Source organism: Sus scrofa, chromosome 9 (genome assembly GCF_000003025.6).
Source record: "Sus scrofa isolate TJ Tabasco breed Duroc chromosome 9, Sscrofa11.1, whole genome shotgun sequence".
Lineage (NCBI taxonomy): Eukaryota > Metazoa > Chordata > Mammalia > Artiodactyla > Suidae > Sus > Sus scrofa.
This window is the reverse complement of record NC_010451.4, coordinates 74,982,721-75,001,911: the sequence shown is the minus strand read 5'-3', so window position 1 is coordinate 75,001,911 and position 19,191 is coordinate 74,982,721. Positions and strand designations below refer to the sequence as shown.

Here is a 19,191-nt window from a genome sequence, read left to right as displayed (position 1 = left end):
TTCAAAATGAAACCCTGGGCCCAACTTTGACCCTTCACCTTTCTCTGCCCCATTTGGTCAACTAGTTACCAGCATTCCATCCAATTTACCCTGCAGATATCTCTCCAAGCTGCTCACCCCTCCCCGTCCTCATGCACTACCCCGGTCCAAGTCCCCATCATGTCTTTCCTGGATTCTGCAGTGGACCCTGACCCTGATTATACTTTCCCTCTTACACCACCTCTAACCATTTTCATAAGCAAGCATTCTTTTTTAAGCAAATCTCATCATGTCACTCCTTTCTGAAAATTCACCACATTGTTCTCATTACTCTGAAGATAAACCCGAAATTTCCAGAATGGCTTGGCGTCTTAGGCAGCACTGCTATACATTCTGGCATCTGGGCATTCTCTCCAGCTTCAGTGGACATGACTGTCTCCCTGATTCTCTGGACCAGCCACACTGGACTTCCTTCAGTCCTACAGAATGCTATATACCTTAGGACCTTTGTATCTGCAGTTGTCTCTGCCTAGAAATGTCTTTCCCCCACTTCTGGCTTATTCTTCGTCATCATTCAGGCTTCTGCTTATATGTCACCTTCTCAGCAGAGTCTTTCCACCATCTTGTTTCAGGATATGAACCTTGTTATATATCTTCTCAATGTATTTCTTCTTTAGGCACTCATAAAAATGGTAATTAATATGGAGAGATAGTAACTTTCTTTCCCTCTCCCACTATTGCTCTCTAGCCAGCTCCTTCTTATCTCTAGACCAAAGCCTGTCACTTTTTTGTGGGTATGAGTAGATGGAGAAGACAATCTCCCTACTCCAGTATTCCTTTACTTACTACTTATTTCCTCCCTGTCTTCTTCTCTAGAATGTAACCACCATAAAAGCATAACAACAAGTTCATTGCTGGATTCCCAAAGACTAGAACAGCATCTGCTGCAAATTAGGTGCTCTAAGAACATGTGTTAAAGGAATTAATGAGTGAACCCTGTAAGAGAGGCATGGCAGATGTTGATACTCAGTTTTACAGATGAAGAAATGGAGTTTAGAGAAATGCAATAAAGTGTGATTTCACCTTTGTCATTAGGAAATGGCAATTTCCAAACTAGAACCCAGGCAGTCTTACTTCTAATCCTGTGCTTTTTATTTGGGTAGAATTTGGGCTCCTGGCTCTAAATAAATAATTAAACAGTCACCTCTTTTTTGCCTGACACCCAACTACATATGATGCTTCACTGGAGAAGGGACCCTCATCTGTGAGAGTGTACTTTTACCTAACTTGGTAAAGGAGCCCATGTGTTTCAGAGGCCCGCATCTCAGGGCCTGATTTGCTGCATTTCGCGATTGGAAACCACATCAAGAAAGGAACCAGGTGGAGTTCCCATTATGGCTCAGTGAAAACGAACCCAGCAAGTATCCTTGAGGGTGTGGGTTCGCTCCCTGGCCTTGCTCAGTGGGTTACGGATATGATATTGCTGAGAGCTGCGGTGTAGGTTGCAGATGCGGCTCGGATTGCATGTTGATGTGGCTGTGGCATAGGCCGGCAGCTGTAGCTCTGATTCTATCTCTAGCCTGGGAACTTTCATATGCTGCCAGTGCAGCCCTAAAAAGACAAAGAAAAAAAAAAAGAGAGAGAAGGAAGGAAGGAAAGAAAAGAAAGAAAGAAACAAAGAAACAGGGAGCGGGGGAGATAAATGCAGATCACTTCTTGCAGTGAGAACATGGGGCCAGGCTCTTTCAAACTCCAAAGCTCATCTCACTTAGAGCTCCTTGTAAGTGAGAAAACAGTACTTTGAGAAGCCAGAAGACTACCCCAATCTTGTCACAGAAGTTCACATTCCAGTATGAGAACAGACAGGTGAACATTCCTGAGGTTGGTTATACCTAGAATTGGCTAATCTATTTTCTCCTGCATTCATATTTACATTCCACGCCCATTCGGTTCACCAATAACTGAATATTGTTACTGCAACTCAGGTAGTTGAGTTGTTTTAGAAGTTCATTCTCTAGTTGGAGAATGTTTATTTTAACATAGGTACACAGGCGTGTCACTTTTTTTTTTTGTCTTTTTAGGGCTGCACCTGCGGCATATGGAGGTTCCCAGGCTAGGGGTCTAATCAGTGTTGTAGCCGCTGGCGTACACCACAGCCATAGCAATTTAGGATCCAAGCCGCATCTGCAACCTACACCACAGCTCACGGCAATGCCAGATCCTTAACCCACTCATCAAGGCCAGGGATGGAACCTATGTCCTCATGGATGCTAGTCAGGTGTGTTAACTGCTGAGCCACAATGGGAACTCCAGGCCTGTCACTTCTGCAATGTGTGTTGCAATGTAGGCAGTTCTCACAGAAAAGAGATCCCAACAAAACTTTGCTGACTTATACCCACTTCTCTTATTGAAGGGCCACCTTGGGAAACCACATCCATGTTTATGCACCACTGTAGTTCTGTATCTTCCTGTTAGAGAGAGTGTGCAGGTGAGACCAAAGAGAGCACTACAGAAACATCTGGGCTCAGCTCTGCCACTGGGTGGGAGTGAAATCACTGACAAGTCATTAGATGTCAATTTCTTCAATAGACTTACTTATCAGATGGGTTGTGGGGATCAAATATAAGATGTCAAAGAAAAATCCTTGGACTTGACAAAGTTCGACACTAAGTCTAATAACAGATGTAATCAAAGCAAACTTCTTGGAAATTATGCCTTTTTCCCACTTTAGACCATACTGTGTATCTTTATGTTGTGAATCATCCCCACATGGAGTCCACTGTGGAGATATTTAAATTTGAGGAACAACAACATTCTCTGATACACCTGAAAACTATAAAACACGAGCTTCTCAAAAGGTATGGAATTTAAGTATTTGCACCTCTGCTGTGTACTTTGTTTTCTTTAGTTCAGCAGGCTTTCTTAAACTTTCGTTTTGTAGCATTCTTTTTCTAAAGCTTTCTAAAGGTTTCCATGGTGACAGTGCCCAGCACCTCACCAGAAATTGCTGTATTTGGCAGTGAACATCTTTATATCCTCTAACTCTTTGAAAGCACTTTAATCCTATAAAGGTGCTCAATTATAGTCTCAGCTCTAATTTCATCCTCCATACCACAACAATGCAGTAGCTGCTATTGGGCTCTTTAAACACCTACACCCTTTAGTCATCCTGGTCCATTGTATTCTGAGAGCCACACCCACTGGGTGTTATAACCAGCCTCCAGAAGGAACATTCCCTTGTTCAGCCAAAGTCTTAAAGTAGAATTTGTAAAAAGGCCTGTAGACACATATAAAAATTTATATTTATGAAGTATTGACTATTGCGTCAGGCACTGTGCCAAAGAAACCTAATTCCATTTGGTTCTGATGATCATTGTACAACTATAAATATAACAAAATTTATTTAAAAAAAAAAGAAACCTAATTCCATTTCTTTATCACAACTGCCTTTAGTAACAGGCATAAGTAAACACAGATTTGGGTTAAGTAACGTTTCCAAGCTATATAATTTTTGTTTGTTTTCTTTTTTGTTGGGTTTTTTTGTTTGTTTTTTAGGGCTGCACCTGCAACACATGGAGGTTCCCAGGCTAGGGGTCCAATTGGAGCTACAGCTGCTGGCCTATGCCACAGCCACAGCAACATCAGATCCGAGCTGCATCTGTGACCTACACCACAGCTCATGGCAATGCCAGATCCTTAATCCACTGAGCAAGGCCAGGGATCGAACTCACAACCTCATGGTTCCTAGCCAGATTCATTTCTGTGACCCCATGACAGGATCTCCCTCAAGTTACATAATTTTTAAGTGGTAGAACTAGAGAGTAAACTCAGATCCATCTGAATTCAAAGATGGGCTCTTAATCACTGTGGTAAACATCTTTCTTAGTGTGTTGAGAAAAAAAAATGTAAGCTTTTTACTGATTAGGTTGCCTATTTCAAGTCTATAACAATGAAGAACCTTTTATAAAATGGATTCAACTAAAAAGACTGGTTCCAAAACAGGGGAGGTTCATCTTTCCATGCTCTCTTTCTCAACAACCCATTTGAATTTCTCCCCATAGAATTTGGGGGCAACGAAAGTAGAGGCAGAAGAAGTAAGAGTAGTCAATGTTACTGACTTTTCCCATGATGCACTGGGCTGGGTTCTGCGGCAGGGTGGGGACCAGACTGTCACCGGTGACTGAGATAAATCACTTAACCTGTGCTTCAGTTTTCCTCAGCAAAATGGGGATTCTCTCATTGGCCTGACTTAACTACCTGCTGACTGTGAGGACCAAATGCAATGACATCACCTCATGGGATGAGTTCCTCAGAAGGCACAAGCCTGAGGGAAAACTGGAGATACAACTACTTTATTAGGGAGCACCAGCCCAGGACAGAGAAGTTAGAGACCAGCCTGAGGCAGGGGAAAGGGAATGTTCTGGGCTGAATTGTTGTTTTAACCCTGACACCCCAGAATGTGACCTTCTTTGGAAATAGGAACATTGCATATGTAATTAGTTAAGATGAGGCTATCTTGGAGCAGAGTGGACCCTTAATCCAACGACTGGTGTCCTTATAAGAAGAAAGACAGACACATGGGGAGTACACATGTGAAGATGGAAAGTGAGGCTGAAGTGATGCAGCTACAAGCTAAGGAACAGGTAGAGGTACCAGAGGAAAGATCCACCTGGAGAAACTTCAGAGCAAACATGGCTCTGTCAACACTTTGATTTCAGACTTCTGGCCTCCAGAACTGAGACAATAAATTTTTGTTATCTTAAGCCACCCAGTCTGTGCTACTTTGTCACAGCAGCCCTAGGAAACTCATATAGGAGAGGGTCTATAGCAAATGCATTATCAAGCTGGCCACTGCTAAGTGCAACTGACTGTTTGAAATTATAGGACTGTCTTCTGATTAGCAACATAAGCTTCATTTCAAGATAATCTGGCCAAGATAAGAAAAAAAGAGGAGTTTATTTACCAGCCTCATCTCCCCTTAGTCACAGGTTTGCCTCAAGGCATGTTAACTCCTGTATATACTTGCATATGCATGTGCAAGGCAATTCTAGTGATATCTTGTGCTTTGATGTGGACATGGAAGCCTGGAAGTGGGAAATAAGAGGCCCATAGCAGACATGAAGTGAAGCTCTGTAATGACGCCCTCTGGAAAGTCTCTCTGACCCATGCAGAGCTGGTTGAATAAGTCCCAGCTGAAACAGGGCAGGTATAGCTTTGAGAAACTAAAGAGGACCTTGAGAGGTACCCTGATATACACACTGACCAAGCATTTCAAGAGGTAGAACAAGGTACTACAGAACAAATCATGAGGGAATTTAACTTAACCCATGATGTCAGGTAATAAATACTCTTTAGAAGAAAGATTGCATAAGATGAGACCTAAAAGATGAGTAGCTCAGTGACCTTGGGAAAGTCACTGTACATCAGAACCTCAAAGTTTTTCTTGATACACACAGGTTTTTCTTTCCTAAATTTAATCGATAAATATTCAGTCTTTTTTTTAATACTTTTTCAAGTTCTGTCTCTCTTTCCTTTTCCAAAATGTAAAAGATTTTGTTTTCATTGTTGTAAGAGTAAGACTTGCTTCATTTAAAATTTTTAATTATATTGAGGAACATAAATAAGAAAGAACAACACTCATAATCTCACGCAGAGAAAACATGGACTGGGCTATGCTACTATAATAGAAAAGAAAAATCCTGACTTTTCTTTAATGGCTCAGGGCCACAAAATTTTGTTTTGTTTTCTTACTCATGCTACATATCCAATGTGAGTGATTTAGGAACTCAGTTTTATGTTGTCCTCATCTAGGATCCTAAGAGTACTACATTCTCTATTATCAGAAAAATGGCTAGTTACTATGGAAAAATGAGGGATGCCTGATGGATCTTGTACTGACTCTTAAAGTCTCCCATCTCAGAAGCCACATATGTTACTTTATTCCATTTGCCAAAGCAAATCACATGGCTATGCCTAATTCCAAGGGCATGTAGAAGCTTTATTGTAGAAGGAAGAGAACCAGAACTATTGGTAAATTGCACTATACCCACACAGATAACTAATACTAACATTTACGGGTAAACAGATTCAGATTTGAGGTTTACTTGTATATTTGTCTGTTTTTGTTGACTTCTGTGTAGGGGAGGAATAAGAAAATAACAAATGGCTAAAAGAAAACCCATCAGAGCAATGAAAAGTCTTTTACATTCAGTGGAATTCTTTAATGTATGCTAGTTCATATATTCTTTTTCAAACTGATAAACTTATTGGTCTTTGAGATCTAGTGATTTTAAATAAATAGTCCATGGGATTTCCCCTCACCCCTTACCCCGTCTCTCACTCTCTCTCTTTTCTTTCTTTCTTTTCTTTTTCATTTTAGTGTGAATGACATTGTGGTTCTTGGAGCAGAACAATTCTATGCCACCAGAGATCACTACTTTACCAACTTCTTCTTGGCAACATTAGAGATAGTCCTGGATCTTCACTGGACTTATGTTCTTTTCTACAGTCCAAGGGAGGTTAAGGTGGTGGCCAAAGGATTTAATTCTGCCAATGGGATCACAGTCTCATCAGACAAGAAGTAAGCTCTTTTATAAATTTTCAATGCTTTGCCCTTGACATTTTAGTGAACTTTTTCCCTGAACAAGTAGTTATTTCCTGAGGCTTAAGTGTGGCCAGGGTTCACATCAAATATGTGATCTTAAGCCAACCATTGCCCTCTTGCACTTCAGGTTCCCCCAATGAAATTGAGGGGTTTGGACTTAAAGATATGAGGCTCTGGTTCCAAATTCTTAAGTGATTAAAAAGGAGAATAAATGCATGATACCTCTGGCCCTTATGGGGCTAGAAAGTCTTTAACCACTTAGTAAAAGTAACTTCAGTTACTCAACAGTTCTTATTAGGGAAGGAGACCTTAGATTGGGCATTGCAAAATTGCATAAGTTTCAGAGTTACTGTTAAACTCTAGCAAATTTTTCTAGGAGAAAACACTATTTTATACAGCATGAAATTGTGTGAGAAACATTCAAGTGTTTAAAATAGAAGATTTTTTAAAAAGAAGAGAACCATGAATATTAATATGTAAAGGTGAGACAATAAATAGAGATGATCCCTGTGGAAAAACAGCTCCACGTGTTCTTCCTCTTTTTAAAAATGATTGTGATTTAGTTTTATGATCATCTGATACTTCTTTTCAAGCACTACTTTCTGGAAGTATAGACTCTTTTGGCCTTATAAGAGAGCCACTTACTTCCATTCAATTTAAAAAGTAAAGTGTGACTCCTAAATAATGAGACCGAGCCAATATAGCATCTAGAAACAGCAATTCCATTACTTTAAGGTCATATATAATATTCAAAACTTAAAGCATTTTAGAAGTATTAAAAATACCACTCCTTTTCTTTTACTCTTGTTGAGAAAGGCATTGCAGTGGCATGTTGAGATATTGTGAATTTGTATACCTCTTCTCCAAAATAAGTGTTCTCTCTCATTACTATATGCTTAAATGTAAATGTTATTTATTTCAAAGGTATATCTATGTGGCTGATGTATTTGATAAAAACATTCATGTAATGAAAAAACATGACAACTGGGATTTAACTCCACTCAAGGTAAAAGTGGCCTGACTTCCCACACAACATGTTATAGCTAATAGTAGCTCTTGAGCTAGACCTGGGAATATGTTCCTTGAATGAAGGAAATATGGCTATTTTAGAAAAATGCTGGCAAGATTATGCTTGCCCTTCTAAAGTTTAGTAGCAAAAATACCAATTTCAGGAGCCAAAGGGAGCTGGTGGGAGGGAGGAGGAAGGGAAAAAAGTCAAAACAATGTCTCACTACTTCCTCTTTATTGGAAGGTAATACAGTTAGACACCTTAGTGGATAACTTAACTATTGATCCTGATACGGGAGATATTTGGGCAGGATGCCATCCTAATGCCATCAAGCTGGTGATCTATAACACTGAGGATCCGCCAGGATCAGAAGTAAGTTTTAAACTTCTCTGAGCTTATGGGAAAAGCTGCAAGACTAATTTGTTGAGGTGACTTGTGAGGATTTAGGAGGTCATATGTGATGTTACAGACTGAACAAATTTTATGTAGTATGGAAAGAGTAGAGATTTGGGGCAGGATGGGGAGATACAGCCTATTAACCTCTTTAAAGTCACCTGGTGCCAGTTGCATGCTAAATAGCATATCCCATCCTTGCAAAGGCTATACTTACTATTGGGAATAATGGGAAAATATGAGCTTGATTATTTATATGGACCCAGATTGCCATATCACATTTCTCAGGGTGTAGACTGAGCAGGCCCTGAAGTTAGGCAAAGGGAGAGTTACATATGGAACCATCTTTCACACAGCCCAACAGGAAGCTAAAATGAAAGGGTTTAAATGACAATACCTTCAAAACAAAATTAGATTTTGCCAGCAGATTCTACTTATATACGATAGTTCTGAAGAACGTCTCATTTAAAGATATTGTGTTATTTCTAAATCTCTTCTAAAATAGTATCATATGCCATTGAATTTTATATGGCATTAAAAACAATAGCATATAGCATTGCAATTACTATAGTATTGAGCTTAAGAATAAAAAATCTCTAGTGAATTTAAATGCAGATATAAATTTTTGGCACATATCCTCTGAGAGATTTATTCACAAAAATTTACAGAGCACTTATAATGTACCAGATTTTGTTGTAATGCTTAGGACATATCAGAAAACAAAACATACAAAGATCCCTGCTCTTAGGAAGGGCGGCAGATAATGAACAATAAGCATAAGAATAATATATATTATATAGTAGGTGTGAAGGTGGTAGGTTCTATGGGAAGAAAAAGCATTAACAGTAAAAAGGATCAAGATTGCTATGAACAGAGAGATGACAGGTCTTATTAAATATAGAGACCATAATAGGCCTCACTGAGAAGGTAAGGTTTGAAGAAAGATGTAGTGTTAGAATTTAGGTCTGGGGAATTGGGAAATTGAGATTCAAATCCCACCCTGGGATTGGCTCAGTAGGTAAAGTAGAACATATAGTTATTCTGCTTCCAAATTGAGATTCAAATCCCACCCTGATAATTGGCTCAGTGGGTAAAGTAGAACATATAGTTATTCTGCTTCCAATATTGCTATTCTTCAGGGTTTTTCTAAAAATTGTTTATTAAAGTATTAGCCACACTTCTTGACAAAACATAGAAACCAAAAAAAAAAATCCCCAAAACATCAAAAAATATAAAAAGAAACAGAAGTCCAGCTTAAGAATTGAGCCTGAAGAATTATTACCCGAAGTTAGTAAGCAAATCTTGTCTCAAATGTGTCCCCCAAGTCACACATATAACTTTTCTACAAATGCCCAACAACATCTTCTTTAAAAGAATGAAAATATGATCCACAGAATGATTCAAAAATTATTTAGACTCATTTTCATGCCTCCATATTCAAGTTTAATCATTTGTTTAAGTAAGACTTCTTTTTTTCACTATCACTTTATTTTTTGGTTGAAGCTAATATTTTTCACATGATCCAAGCTTGACTATTTTCACATAACGAACCCAAGATAAAGTTGTAGGATCTTACTTAAGATTAAAAAAAACAAAAAACAAAACTCAACTAAACTCTATTTTAATGAGATGTCAATATAGACTCATGACTCATGAGTTCCTAATTTGTTTGCTTTAATTCCTATCATGTCCTCTTTGAGTGAACTTCATCCAGGCTATTTGGAAACTTGAACACGTATATATTTACTGATTTAGCAAACTAAATTACGTTAATTCTAGGGATCATTAACAGTACTAGGCATTGATGTGTCAGACTGAGTTCCAAAGTATGCATTTCTTATGCTTCCTTGAAGGGATGCTCCAGCTGTGCTACTGGGTTGGGTTAGCTGGCTAACTGGTTGTCTCTTCATCATTTTATCCCGTGTTTCCCTCCCCTTGCTATATGCTCAGTCAAAGGCAAGGCCCTTTCCATAGAGGGAGGAACACCGTTCCCTCAATAGTTAGATAAGAACATCCACAGTTCTTACCTCTCTCTATAGAGATGTCTGAAATATCAAAATTGTGTAAACAATCTATTGAGGAGTTTGGCTAATGTCAGACACACTAGTCCATGTGACTGGCTAGATATCATCAGGACATTAATACTTTCATCAGAAGAGGAAAAGGATGATTGAACTTGTATGGATTTTAGCTTATTGATTTTTGAGAAATATATTAGACCTGGAGTACTTGGGAAGGAAGATGTCTCTGAAGGCTTTTTACTTGTATGGTCTACTAATGAATGATCTTTCCTAACAGGTGCTTCGTATCCAGAATGCTTTATCTGAGAAGCCCAGGATAAGCACCGAGTATGCCAACACTGGCTCTGTGCTTCAGGGCAGCTCTGTGGCTTCTGTGTACAAGGGGAAACTTCTCATAGGCACCGTATTTCACAAAGCTCTGTACTGTGTGCTCTAGAATCCAGATATTCAAAAAAAAAAAAAAAAAGCTAGATATTTGGTAAAAGTAAACCCTTAATTATATGATAAGTGGAACTATAAGTAAATGACAAACACCAACAAAAACATGTCCAGCTTTTCTCATGGATGGAAGTAGAAAAGCAGAAAGATTACATAATATCCACCAAATTGCAAGTCAAGTTGACAGTTCAACAAGAAACCAAGCCCACCCTAATATTCTTTCTACAATAAGATGTGTCAGCTGTGGTGAGGAGGTGTTCTGCTTATCTAGGGCTCAGGGGTAACCATGTGGCAAAACTACCTCTTACCGCTATGATGTTCTGAGCCTTCTGCGGTCCAGACTAGGAGAAAAGCTAACTAACATTTGGAAATTTGCAGTTACCCTTCTCTTCCACCAGTTGTACAAGGCATAAACTGCCAGTCAAGTGCCCAGCCCATGGATAAAAGTAAGAGTTGGCTTTGTGTGACTGTCCAAAGCCCTCCTCGAACTTGAATTCTCTCAATGCAGACACACAGGAAATCAGATTCTAGAAAATCTGACGAAAGACCACACTGCCTACTTTAGAGCAGGGCTAATCTGACTTTTGTAATAGGTCTTTATTTGCAGTGATATCTGTATTTAAAGTATTGTAATTGACTTGGCTCTAAACCAGGAGATGGGACCTCAGGACATTTATCATCAGCTGCTTTGAACTTGCTCTTCTGGCTGATTCAATAACCACTTATTAAGTAATATTCCATAGACTTGGACCAAAGAATATAAAATAAATATAAATATCAGAGTATTGGCTTGAAGTCTTATCTTAAGGATCAACTCAACCTTAGTTTGATGAGAATGAACAGAAGTGACTCTTTCTTGGTCAAAAACCAAGACAATTTTTACCAAGTCATGGGACTTCATATACTCAAGCACCCCACTGTTTTCCTTTTTCATGACTTTCCTAGTTGGTTGATTTCTTTTTTTTCCTCTTCTGGCAGTGGGGTGTTAGGGTGGCCTCTTTATTTCCTAAATCATTTTGCTCAATTAGCTGTAAGTTTGGTTGAAAAGTTCTGTAGATGTGTGAAATTCTACTTTTTAGCCCATGTAACTTTCTCTGATTTAGACAGTAAGATTGTAGTTTTCACTGCATTAGGGGATGAATGACTCAGCAAAATGTTATAGTCAGTTCTCAGATTTTAAATTTCAAAAGCCTAACTGGTACAGGGATGCAGGATAAAATAATTAAAAGCACATATACAAATCAGTTTCAAAAATATAACTGTCCTTTTTTCTCTTTTCCTTTTTCTCTTTTTCTTTTTTTGGCTGCACCTATGGCATATGGATGTTCCCAGGCTAGGGGTTGAAATGGATCTGCAGCTGCAGGCTGATGTCACAGCCACAGCAACACAAGATCCTTAATCCACTGAGCGAGGCCAGAGATCGAATCCACATCCTCACAGAGACATCAGATCCTTAACCTGCTGAGCCACAATAGGAGTTCCTTTTTTTTTTTTTTTTTTTTCTGTCTTTAACTCTTACAGTTCAAATTTGATCAAGTTTACCAGACTAAGGGAACATTGAGAGCCAGATTTAGAAGAATAAGAGTATATAGATGCTGGTGTATTCCTAAGAATTTGCCCTGCCCTTCTACCCAGACAAATTTAGGAAAGGCCACATGATAAAATTCCCACAGAGACTTTGGGGATCTCCTTAATAGGGACTAATACATACTTTCACAGTAAGGGCCTAAGAAAGTTACAGAGCGCTGGAGTTTCCCTTCAGGCAGGCACTTCCAATCTTTGTGGGATTATTTTAAGCCTCTTCCCTCACTTGGCTTGGGAAGAAGGATTGCCCCTCACAATAAATGCTGCATTTTGATGATTTATGGTCTTTTCTTCCCCAGCCTTTCTGTTTAATTTTCAGAGGTGCAGGCAGGGATACTAGGTTGATGATTAGCGGGTAAGTGAGCTCTGGAAGGAAAATAGTAATGATAAGAGCAAAAACCAATGTGGTAAACAGCTCCAAGATGGCCCCAAAGATCCTTAATTTTTTGGATTCTCATCCTCATGCACTGTTCCCTGCTACATGAAATATGGCTGATCTGTGTAAGCAACAGGATATCCTAGACGATGATGTGTGACTGTCGAAGCTAGGTTATACAAAAACACTTCCATTTCTGTTTTGTTCACAAAAAAACTGTGCATCCTGATAAAAATGTTTTAAGATGCTAAGTTTTGAGTAATTCATAATGACAATTAGTCAACTAATGAACAGAAAACCACATATAATGTAAAGATTAAACAAAAGCCCAAAATTCATTCTTTAAAAAGATGAATAAAAACTAATACACGTCTGGTGAAACTTATGATGAAAAAAATGGCTCAATTATCCAATATCAGAAATGAAAATTAAGACTTGCAGTTGCTATAGATATTAGAGAGAGAAAAAGAGGAGTTGATGAACCACCTTGCACCAATAAATTCGAAATTTAAATGAAAAGAACAAACTCCTAGAAAAAATATAATACTCTGTTAATTGGGGTAAAGATAACCTACTGTAACATACAAAACAAAACATACAACACCTTAAAAAAATGGATGACCTATTTCTCTTTTACTTCCTAGTTCTTAAGAGAGTAATGGATGAGGCAGCTTCCCATGATGGGGCCATCCAGAGACATCACTGGTGAGGATCTTGCAGGAAAGAACAAACACACACAGACAGGACTACTGAGGGAAGTTCTTCAAGGGGACTATGGACACAAAAGTGGGAATGACAAGGGAAACTAATTAGACAAAGTACAACACTCCACTGTTAGCAATGGAAGGAGAGAGATGGAGGTGGGAGAAGGCCAGGGACTCTTTCCAACCCGAGGTTTGAAGGTGCAAGGGGTGGAAGCAGTTCCTAGAACCAGAAGAGAATAGACAATGTGGAGACTCTCCTAACAGATGTTCTGGTCACTGGTAGAAAGAGGCAGCTAATCTGTGACAACTCAGCACAGACAGAGCAGAGGGAATAAATATCTTGACTGAACTCCTCTTCCAGCCTCCCAACTAGAATCCAGAAGACAGGGAGCTATTAATGGAGCCCATAAAGCCTCCAGGACACAGAGCAATGGGGAGCTGCACAGAGAGTGGCTCTTGAGCAGCAAATAGCTTCATCATGTCGCTGCATAGGTGAGTGGCTCTTGAGCAGCAAATAGCTGCATCATGTTGCTGCATAGTTATCTCATGGCAAAAGCTAGGTCACCACTATGTGTTTTATCAAATTGGAAGGAGAAAGAGGTTAAAGGGTGTCAGCAAGAAATACCCAATGTCTTAAGGCCCAGGACCAGAAATGATAGCCATGACTTCTACTCCCTTACCAATGGTAAAAACTAACCACATGGCTGCACCTAACTAACTGCAAAGTGATGTAATATGACTAGAAAGATACTTATTCAAGGAGAAAAAAAAGAATAAATTTTAGTGAACAATTTGTGATCTATGCCACAGTCCACCTTTGGCCAACAAATATCCATCTGCACCCTTCTCTTACCCATTGACTCCCTTATCAAAAGTATAACTCAAAATCCCATCCAATTTCTGCATCCAGTTCAAAACACAGTATCCCTGGTTAGTGTTTCTATTTCCTCATTAGGTCCAGATGTGGCTGCAAGAGGCAGCCTAGAAAATAAAGTCATTGTTCCCACAATGTATCCAATTACAGTGGTTGCCTATGAGCAGAATAACTATAGTAAATCCTCTTGGTGAAAAAATAAGGAAGAATAGAATACAGGCAGCAAATCACTGGAGGTATTTGGGAAAGGCTCTGACCTGTAGCAATTTTACCCCTTTGCTGTTGGCAAACAGAACCAAACTTATAGACCTCCTCTACAGCCTTCTGCCTTATGTCCAGTAAAATTCTTACCTGAGCATATTATTTTATTACTGTCCTCTACTAAAAAATTAAGAATCAATCAATACACGTTGACATTCTATTTGCTCTTTGGGTAAGTGGCCAGGCTTTGAGTTAATGCAGAAAATGATTTAGTAAATATTTTTAAACATTACAAGGGTCTCCAGCTTTGCATCCTATGACGTTTCCTTAACTCTAATCTAACCACATATTTAAGGTTATTTTTAGAACCCCACTTCTAGGTTCAAATTCCTATATTTTTAAGGTCCTGCCAAGCTATTATAGCAAACAAACCTCAAACCCAGTGGCTTAAAGAATAAAAACATTACTAGAAGATAGTACATCACAGTGGGTAAAAGCACAGACAGGAGAGCCAGTTTTCTGGATTTGAGTTCCAGTTACTATCCGTGCAACTCTGGCCTTTTCTGTTTTCTTCTCTTTAAAAATGAGATAATAAGGGTAACTAGCACTTAGGGTTGGTAAGAGGATTAAAAAAGTAGTATATGTAAAATTTAGATAAGACTTATTATATGCCAGTGTTGTATATATGCTTCTTAATTTTAAAAAATATTTATAATCTCTTTCACATCAGAGATCACAGATGATTGTTCCTGAGACAGATGAGTATGGAAATTCTGATCCTTATGGTTCACCAGGAGTCTAGCAGTTTTCACACAGAGGCATTAACATCTTCATGATCAATCATGTTGGATTCCATTATATTGAATTTCACTTCATGGAAAAGGGAAAGAGAGTGGGAGGAGACACGCCAAATTTCTTTAGCATGACTTGGAAATGGCATAAACCACTTCTACTGCCATTCTGTCAACAACCGCATAGTCATATGGCAGTACCTAACTGGAAGGGAAACTGTGAAACCTAGTTTAGCTGGGTAGCCTTGTGCCCAGAGAGGAAGGATTTGGGTAGGTGGTTAGTGTCCTCTATCATAGCTCCTTAAACTGAATCAAAAAGAGTTTGTAAATCATTATAATTCTATCACCATTAAATAAAGTGTTTGTAGTAAAATTTTATTCATATTAAAAGAAACTAAAAACTAGACAATGAAGTGTTAATAAAATTATGATGGATAAATACATTGTAGTGAATTCATACAATGATATAGTATTGAATGATGTACACCATAACTAGAGCTATTTGCAACAACATGAATGAATTTCACAAATAATGTCAAGCTGAAGAAAATAAAAGTTAATATGTGTAGTATGATTTTATTTGGGGGAATTCCAAAAAAGGCAAAATTAGACAATGTTGTTTGGGGATGCATGCATAGGTGGTTATGTTAGAAAGAACAGGGAGATGATGATTATCACAAAAGTTAGAATAGTGGTTGCCTCCAAAGAAGTTGGGATCTGTGGTCAGGGAAAGATACATGGGGAAATTTCTGAAGTGCTTGCACTATTACATTTCCTGACTTAGATAGTGGTTTACACTGGCATCTCTTTATAATTATTCTATAACATACACATACACACACACACACACACATATACCCTTAGGTATATACAATAGATATCTCACAACAGATTTTTCATGCATATGGAAAAGCTAAGTCAACTTCAAGAAAATAAAAATGAAAGGCAAGCATAAGACTAATAATAAGAACTACTTAGGATTTATGCATGAAAAAAACAAATAGACCAATGGAATATAATAGAGATCTCAGCAACAGACATATTTCTGTCTAGGGAATTCAAATAAGAGAAAATTAGCTTCATCAATTAATAGAGGAAGGATATTTGTTTAGGAGATAGAAGTGGGAGAATGGACTCACTCTACGGAAGGAAATAAAACTGCCCTACCTAACACCACTAGGTAACTACCAAGCAAGGATCAACTCTATAACCTTTAGTGTAATAGGAGACATTATAGCAGAGTATCATTATGACCTAAAGCTAGGGAAGGACTTCTGAAATTAGGTTTAAAAAATATAAGACAAGAAAGTTGATTGAATTCAAGTCATCAAAATTAAAGATTTCTATTCAGCGAAAGGCACCATTAACAAAGATAATGGATGAATTATCAGAATGAGAAATATTTGCAAGTTAAACTGACAAGGTATTATAAAAAGTAGAATATATTAAGAACTCTTGAGAATAACAAAGTGGAGGTAGTAACCCCAAGGAATAACAGGCAAATGGTGTGAAGAAGCAATTTGCAGAAGGGGGGGGAAATGAAGCACATGAAAAGCTCAGAATCTTTACTTATCAGATTAAAACAGCACTTTTAAATTACCTATTAGGCTAGCAAAATTAAAAGGCTCATATTGTCAAGTTTTGATGGGAAGTTAAGGATATAGAGAAACTCGTGCATTGTGAGTGGGAGTATAGATAATTTTGGTCACAATAACTAAGACCCAGAGCTCAAGGAATCATAAGAACTGTAGGATCTAGAGCCACACCTGCCACCAAAATCCAAACTAGTAGAATAGATGCTTACTATACTGCCTTTTTCCTCAATGTTTCAAATTTTGGTTTTGTTCAAGCCCTTCTGATTTAAGATACAAAACTGCATCCTATACTGTGGCTTCAAGAGTTGTGGAAATAGAGGTTCTTGTTTCCACCTCTGTAGGTCATGAAGGTGCATTAGAAGTGTGGTATCTGACTCCTCCCACACTCACCTATGCCCCAGTTGAAGTTCAGGCACTGGTATTTCATAAAATCTCCTTACACGATTCTAATACATAGTTATTAAGATTTTAAAACACTGCATGCAAAGGATGCTGGGAAAGAGGTGGCAAGTGCTGATTTAGTGTCTCCATCACACCACAAAGGAAGATCTAGGTTGCAGACACAGTGTTACTGATGTACTTGTGTACACACCATTTGTCAAAGTACTGCAGGAAATTGTCTATAGCAAGAAAACAAACCACTTACTTTTTGCCAAAGCTCATTTTTCCCATGCAATGAGGTTTTTCAGAAAGCAATTTACTGGAGATGTAAAAGACCATAATTAGCACAATATAGGGCAAGTCATCCAACTGAGGAAATCTGAATGTGCTTAAGTAGGAACAGAGAATGTAGTGGAAACTTTAAACACACAATTTGATATTTTCCACGACAGACAGAGCAGAAAAAGCTCAGTCCATCAGGGATGACTTTGGAAAATGGTGAAAGGAACACTTACCACAAAATTGTGTTCATTGTGTTCAAAGTTCCAGGCTTTATCCACTAGAGGAGTCCTGTGGTTTCTACCAGCTAACTGATGTATCACATAAAATGCCACTGGTTCCCTCAAGAAGTAAAACCTAAATGAAGTGCAGATGGAGCATTTGGTGGACTGTAAGCAATTTTCACTACAGAAAAAATTGTGGCTTCTGTAAGGAATCTGAAGACTGTCTGCGGGCAGAATGAAAATTCAAGATCTTTGAAAAATAGATTGTTCATGAGTGGATTCTAGAAGAGCCCACTGCTATTCAAAACAATCACGTCATATGCTAAAAGTCACACAAACACACATACACACACACCATAAATAACTAATGGAAACAATAAAGTCAGATGTGACCTACCATTAATAGGTTTAAATATTTTGGTCCTTCCCCTTTATCCTGCTACCCTCACTCCTTTCCAGGATTTTTCCTGATGAAGCACTCTATCAATAAATCATGTGCTTCTGAAATCCTCAGCTTCTGGGGAACCCAACATTGACCTTCATCATGATTCCCATTTGCCCAAGGGAGAATCTAGATACTCTCTCAACCTCTTTGGTAGGTTGGATAACTGTTGTTCAAATATCCTTGTTCTTTTCTTGGTATGTTACTCTCAGTAGGCTGGTGACACATCTCTGTGTTGTTGAATTCAAAAGTGGCTATATGGCTTACTTTGGTCATTGAAATGCTGGTGAAGTAAGACCCGTCTTCCATGTAGAAATATTAAGAACTAGTGTATTTTTCACTGTGTCACTTTTCTCTTTGCTCCAAAACTGGTAATGTCTGCTCTGCTAGACTGGATCTTGGATTGGTGATGATAGGAAGCAGTGCTGCAGCCAACTTGCAATGAATATGTAGCATGAGTGATAAATAAACCAATGTTGTAAGCCTCAGTTGTAGCACACTGCAGTGGCTAATTCTTTTTCATTTGTTGTGTATAGTATTTCATTGTATAAATATCCCACAATTTAGTTATCCATTCTACTATTGATGAACACTTGTGTTGCATCCAGATTTTTTTTTAAATTACAAACTAAGCTGCAATTAATCTTCTTATGGAGTGTATTTTAATGCACATATGTAAACATTTCTGTTGGTTATAGACACAGAATTAGAGTTACTGAGAAATAGGATACATCCATTTATAGCACATATGTTTAGTTCCACCTAAACATCTGAGCAGTTTTGCAAAATGGCAGTACCAACATATTTTCCCAATAATAATGCTGAAGAGTTCTGGTTGCTCCCTTTCTTTCCAAGAGTATCAATCGTTCTTTTTCTTTTTTAAATTTTAAGTATTCTGATAAGTGTGTGGGACTATATCATGATTTTTATTTGCAATCCTCAGATGACTAATGGAATAAATACCTTTTCATATGCTTCTTGGTCATTTGGAGTCTTCTTTTACGCAGTTAATGTTCAAAGTTTGGCCTATTTAAAAACTGTGTTGACATTATTTTTAACTTATAGGTATGAATACTTTGTGGATACTTATATTGAAAACATATTCTTCCACTTTTTGCTGAATCTTTTCATTTTCTCAATAGTGTCTTCTGATGAACGAAAATTTTCAACTTTAATAAAATCTAATTTATCAATTTTTTTATGGATGTGGCTTTGTTATTTTGTTTAAGAAGTCTTTGCAGGAGTTCCTGTCATGGCACAGTGGAACTGAATCCAACTAGGAACCATGAGGTTGCA

General features: G+C 38.1%; 1 protein-coding gene across 4 annotated transcripts in view; it reads left to right on the top strand.

Moving 5' to 3' along the window:
- PON3 (paraoxonase 3) overlaps positions 1 to 18,872 on the top strand; it is a 34,908-nt gene extending 16,036 nt beyond the window's left edge. For 2 of the 4 annotated variants that reach the window (XM_021102272.1, XM_021102270.1), the window contains 5 exons: positions 2,711 to 2,837; positions 6,359 to 6,559; positions 7,508 to 7,589; positions 7,836 to 7,964; positions 10,284 to 18,872. In XM_021102272.1, the coding sequence (XP_020957931.1) occupies positions 2,711 to 2,837; positions 6,359 to 6,559; positions 7,508 to 7,589; positions 7,836 to 7,964; positions 10,284 to 10,442 (698 nt within the window). In that variant the 3' untranslated portion in view covers positions 10,443 to 18,872. 4 annotated transcript variants of the gene reach the window in all.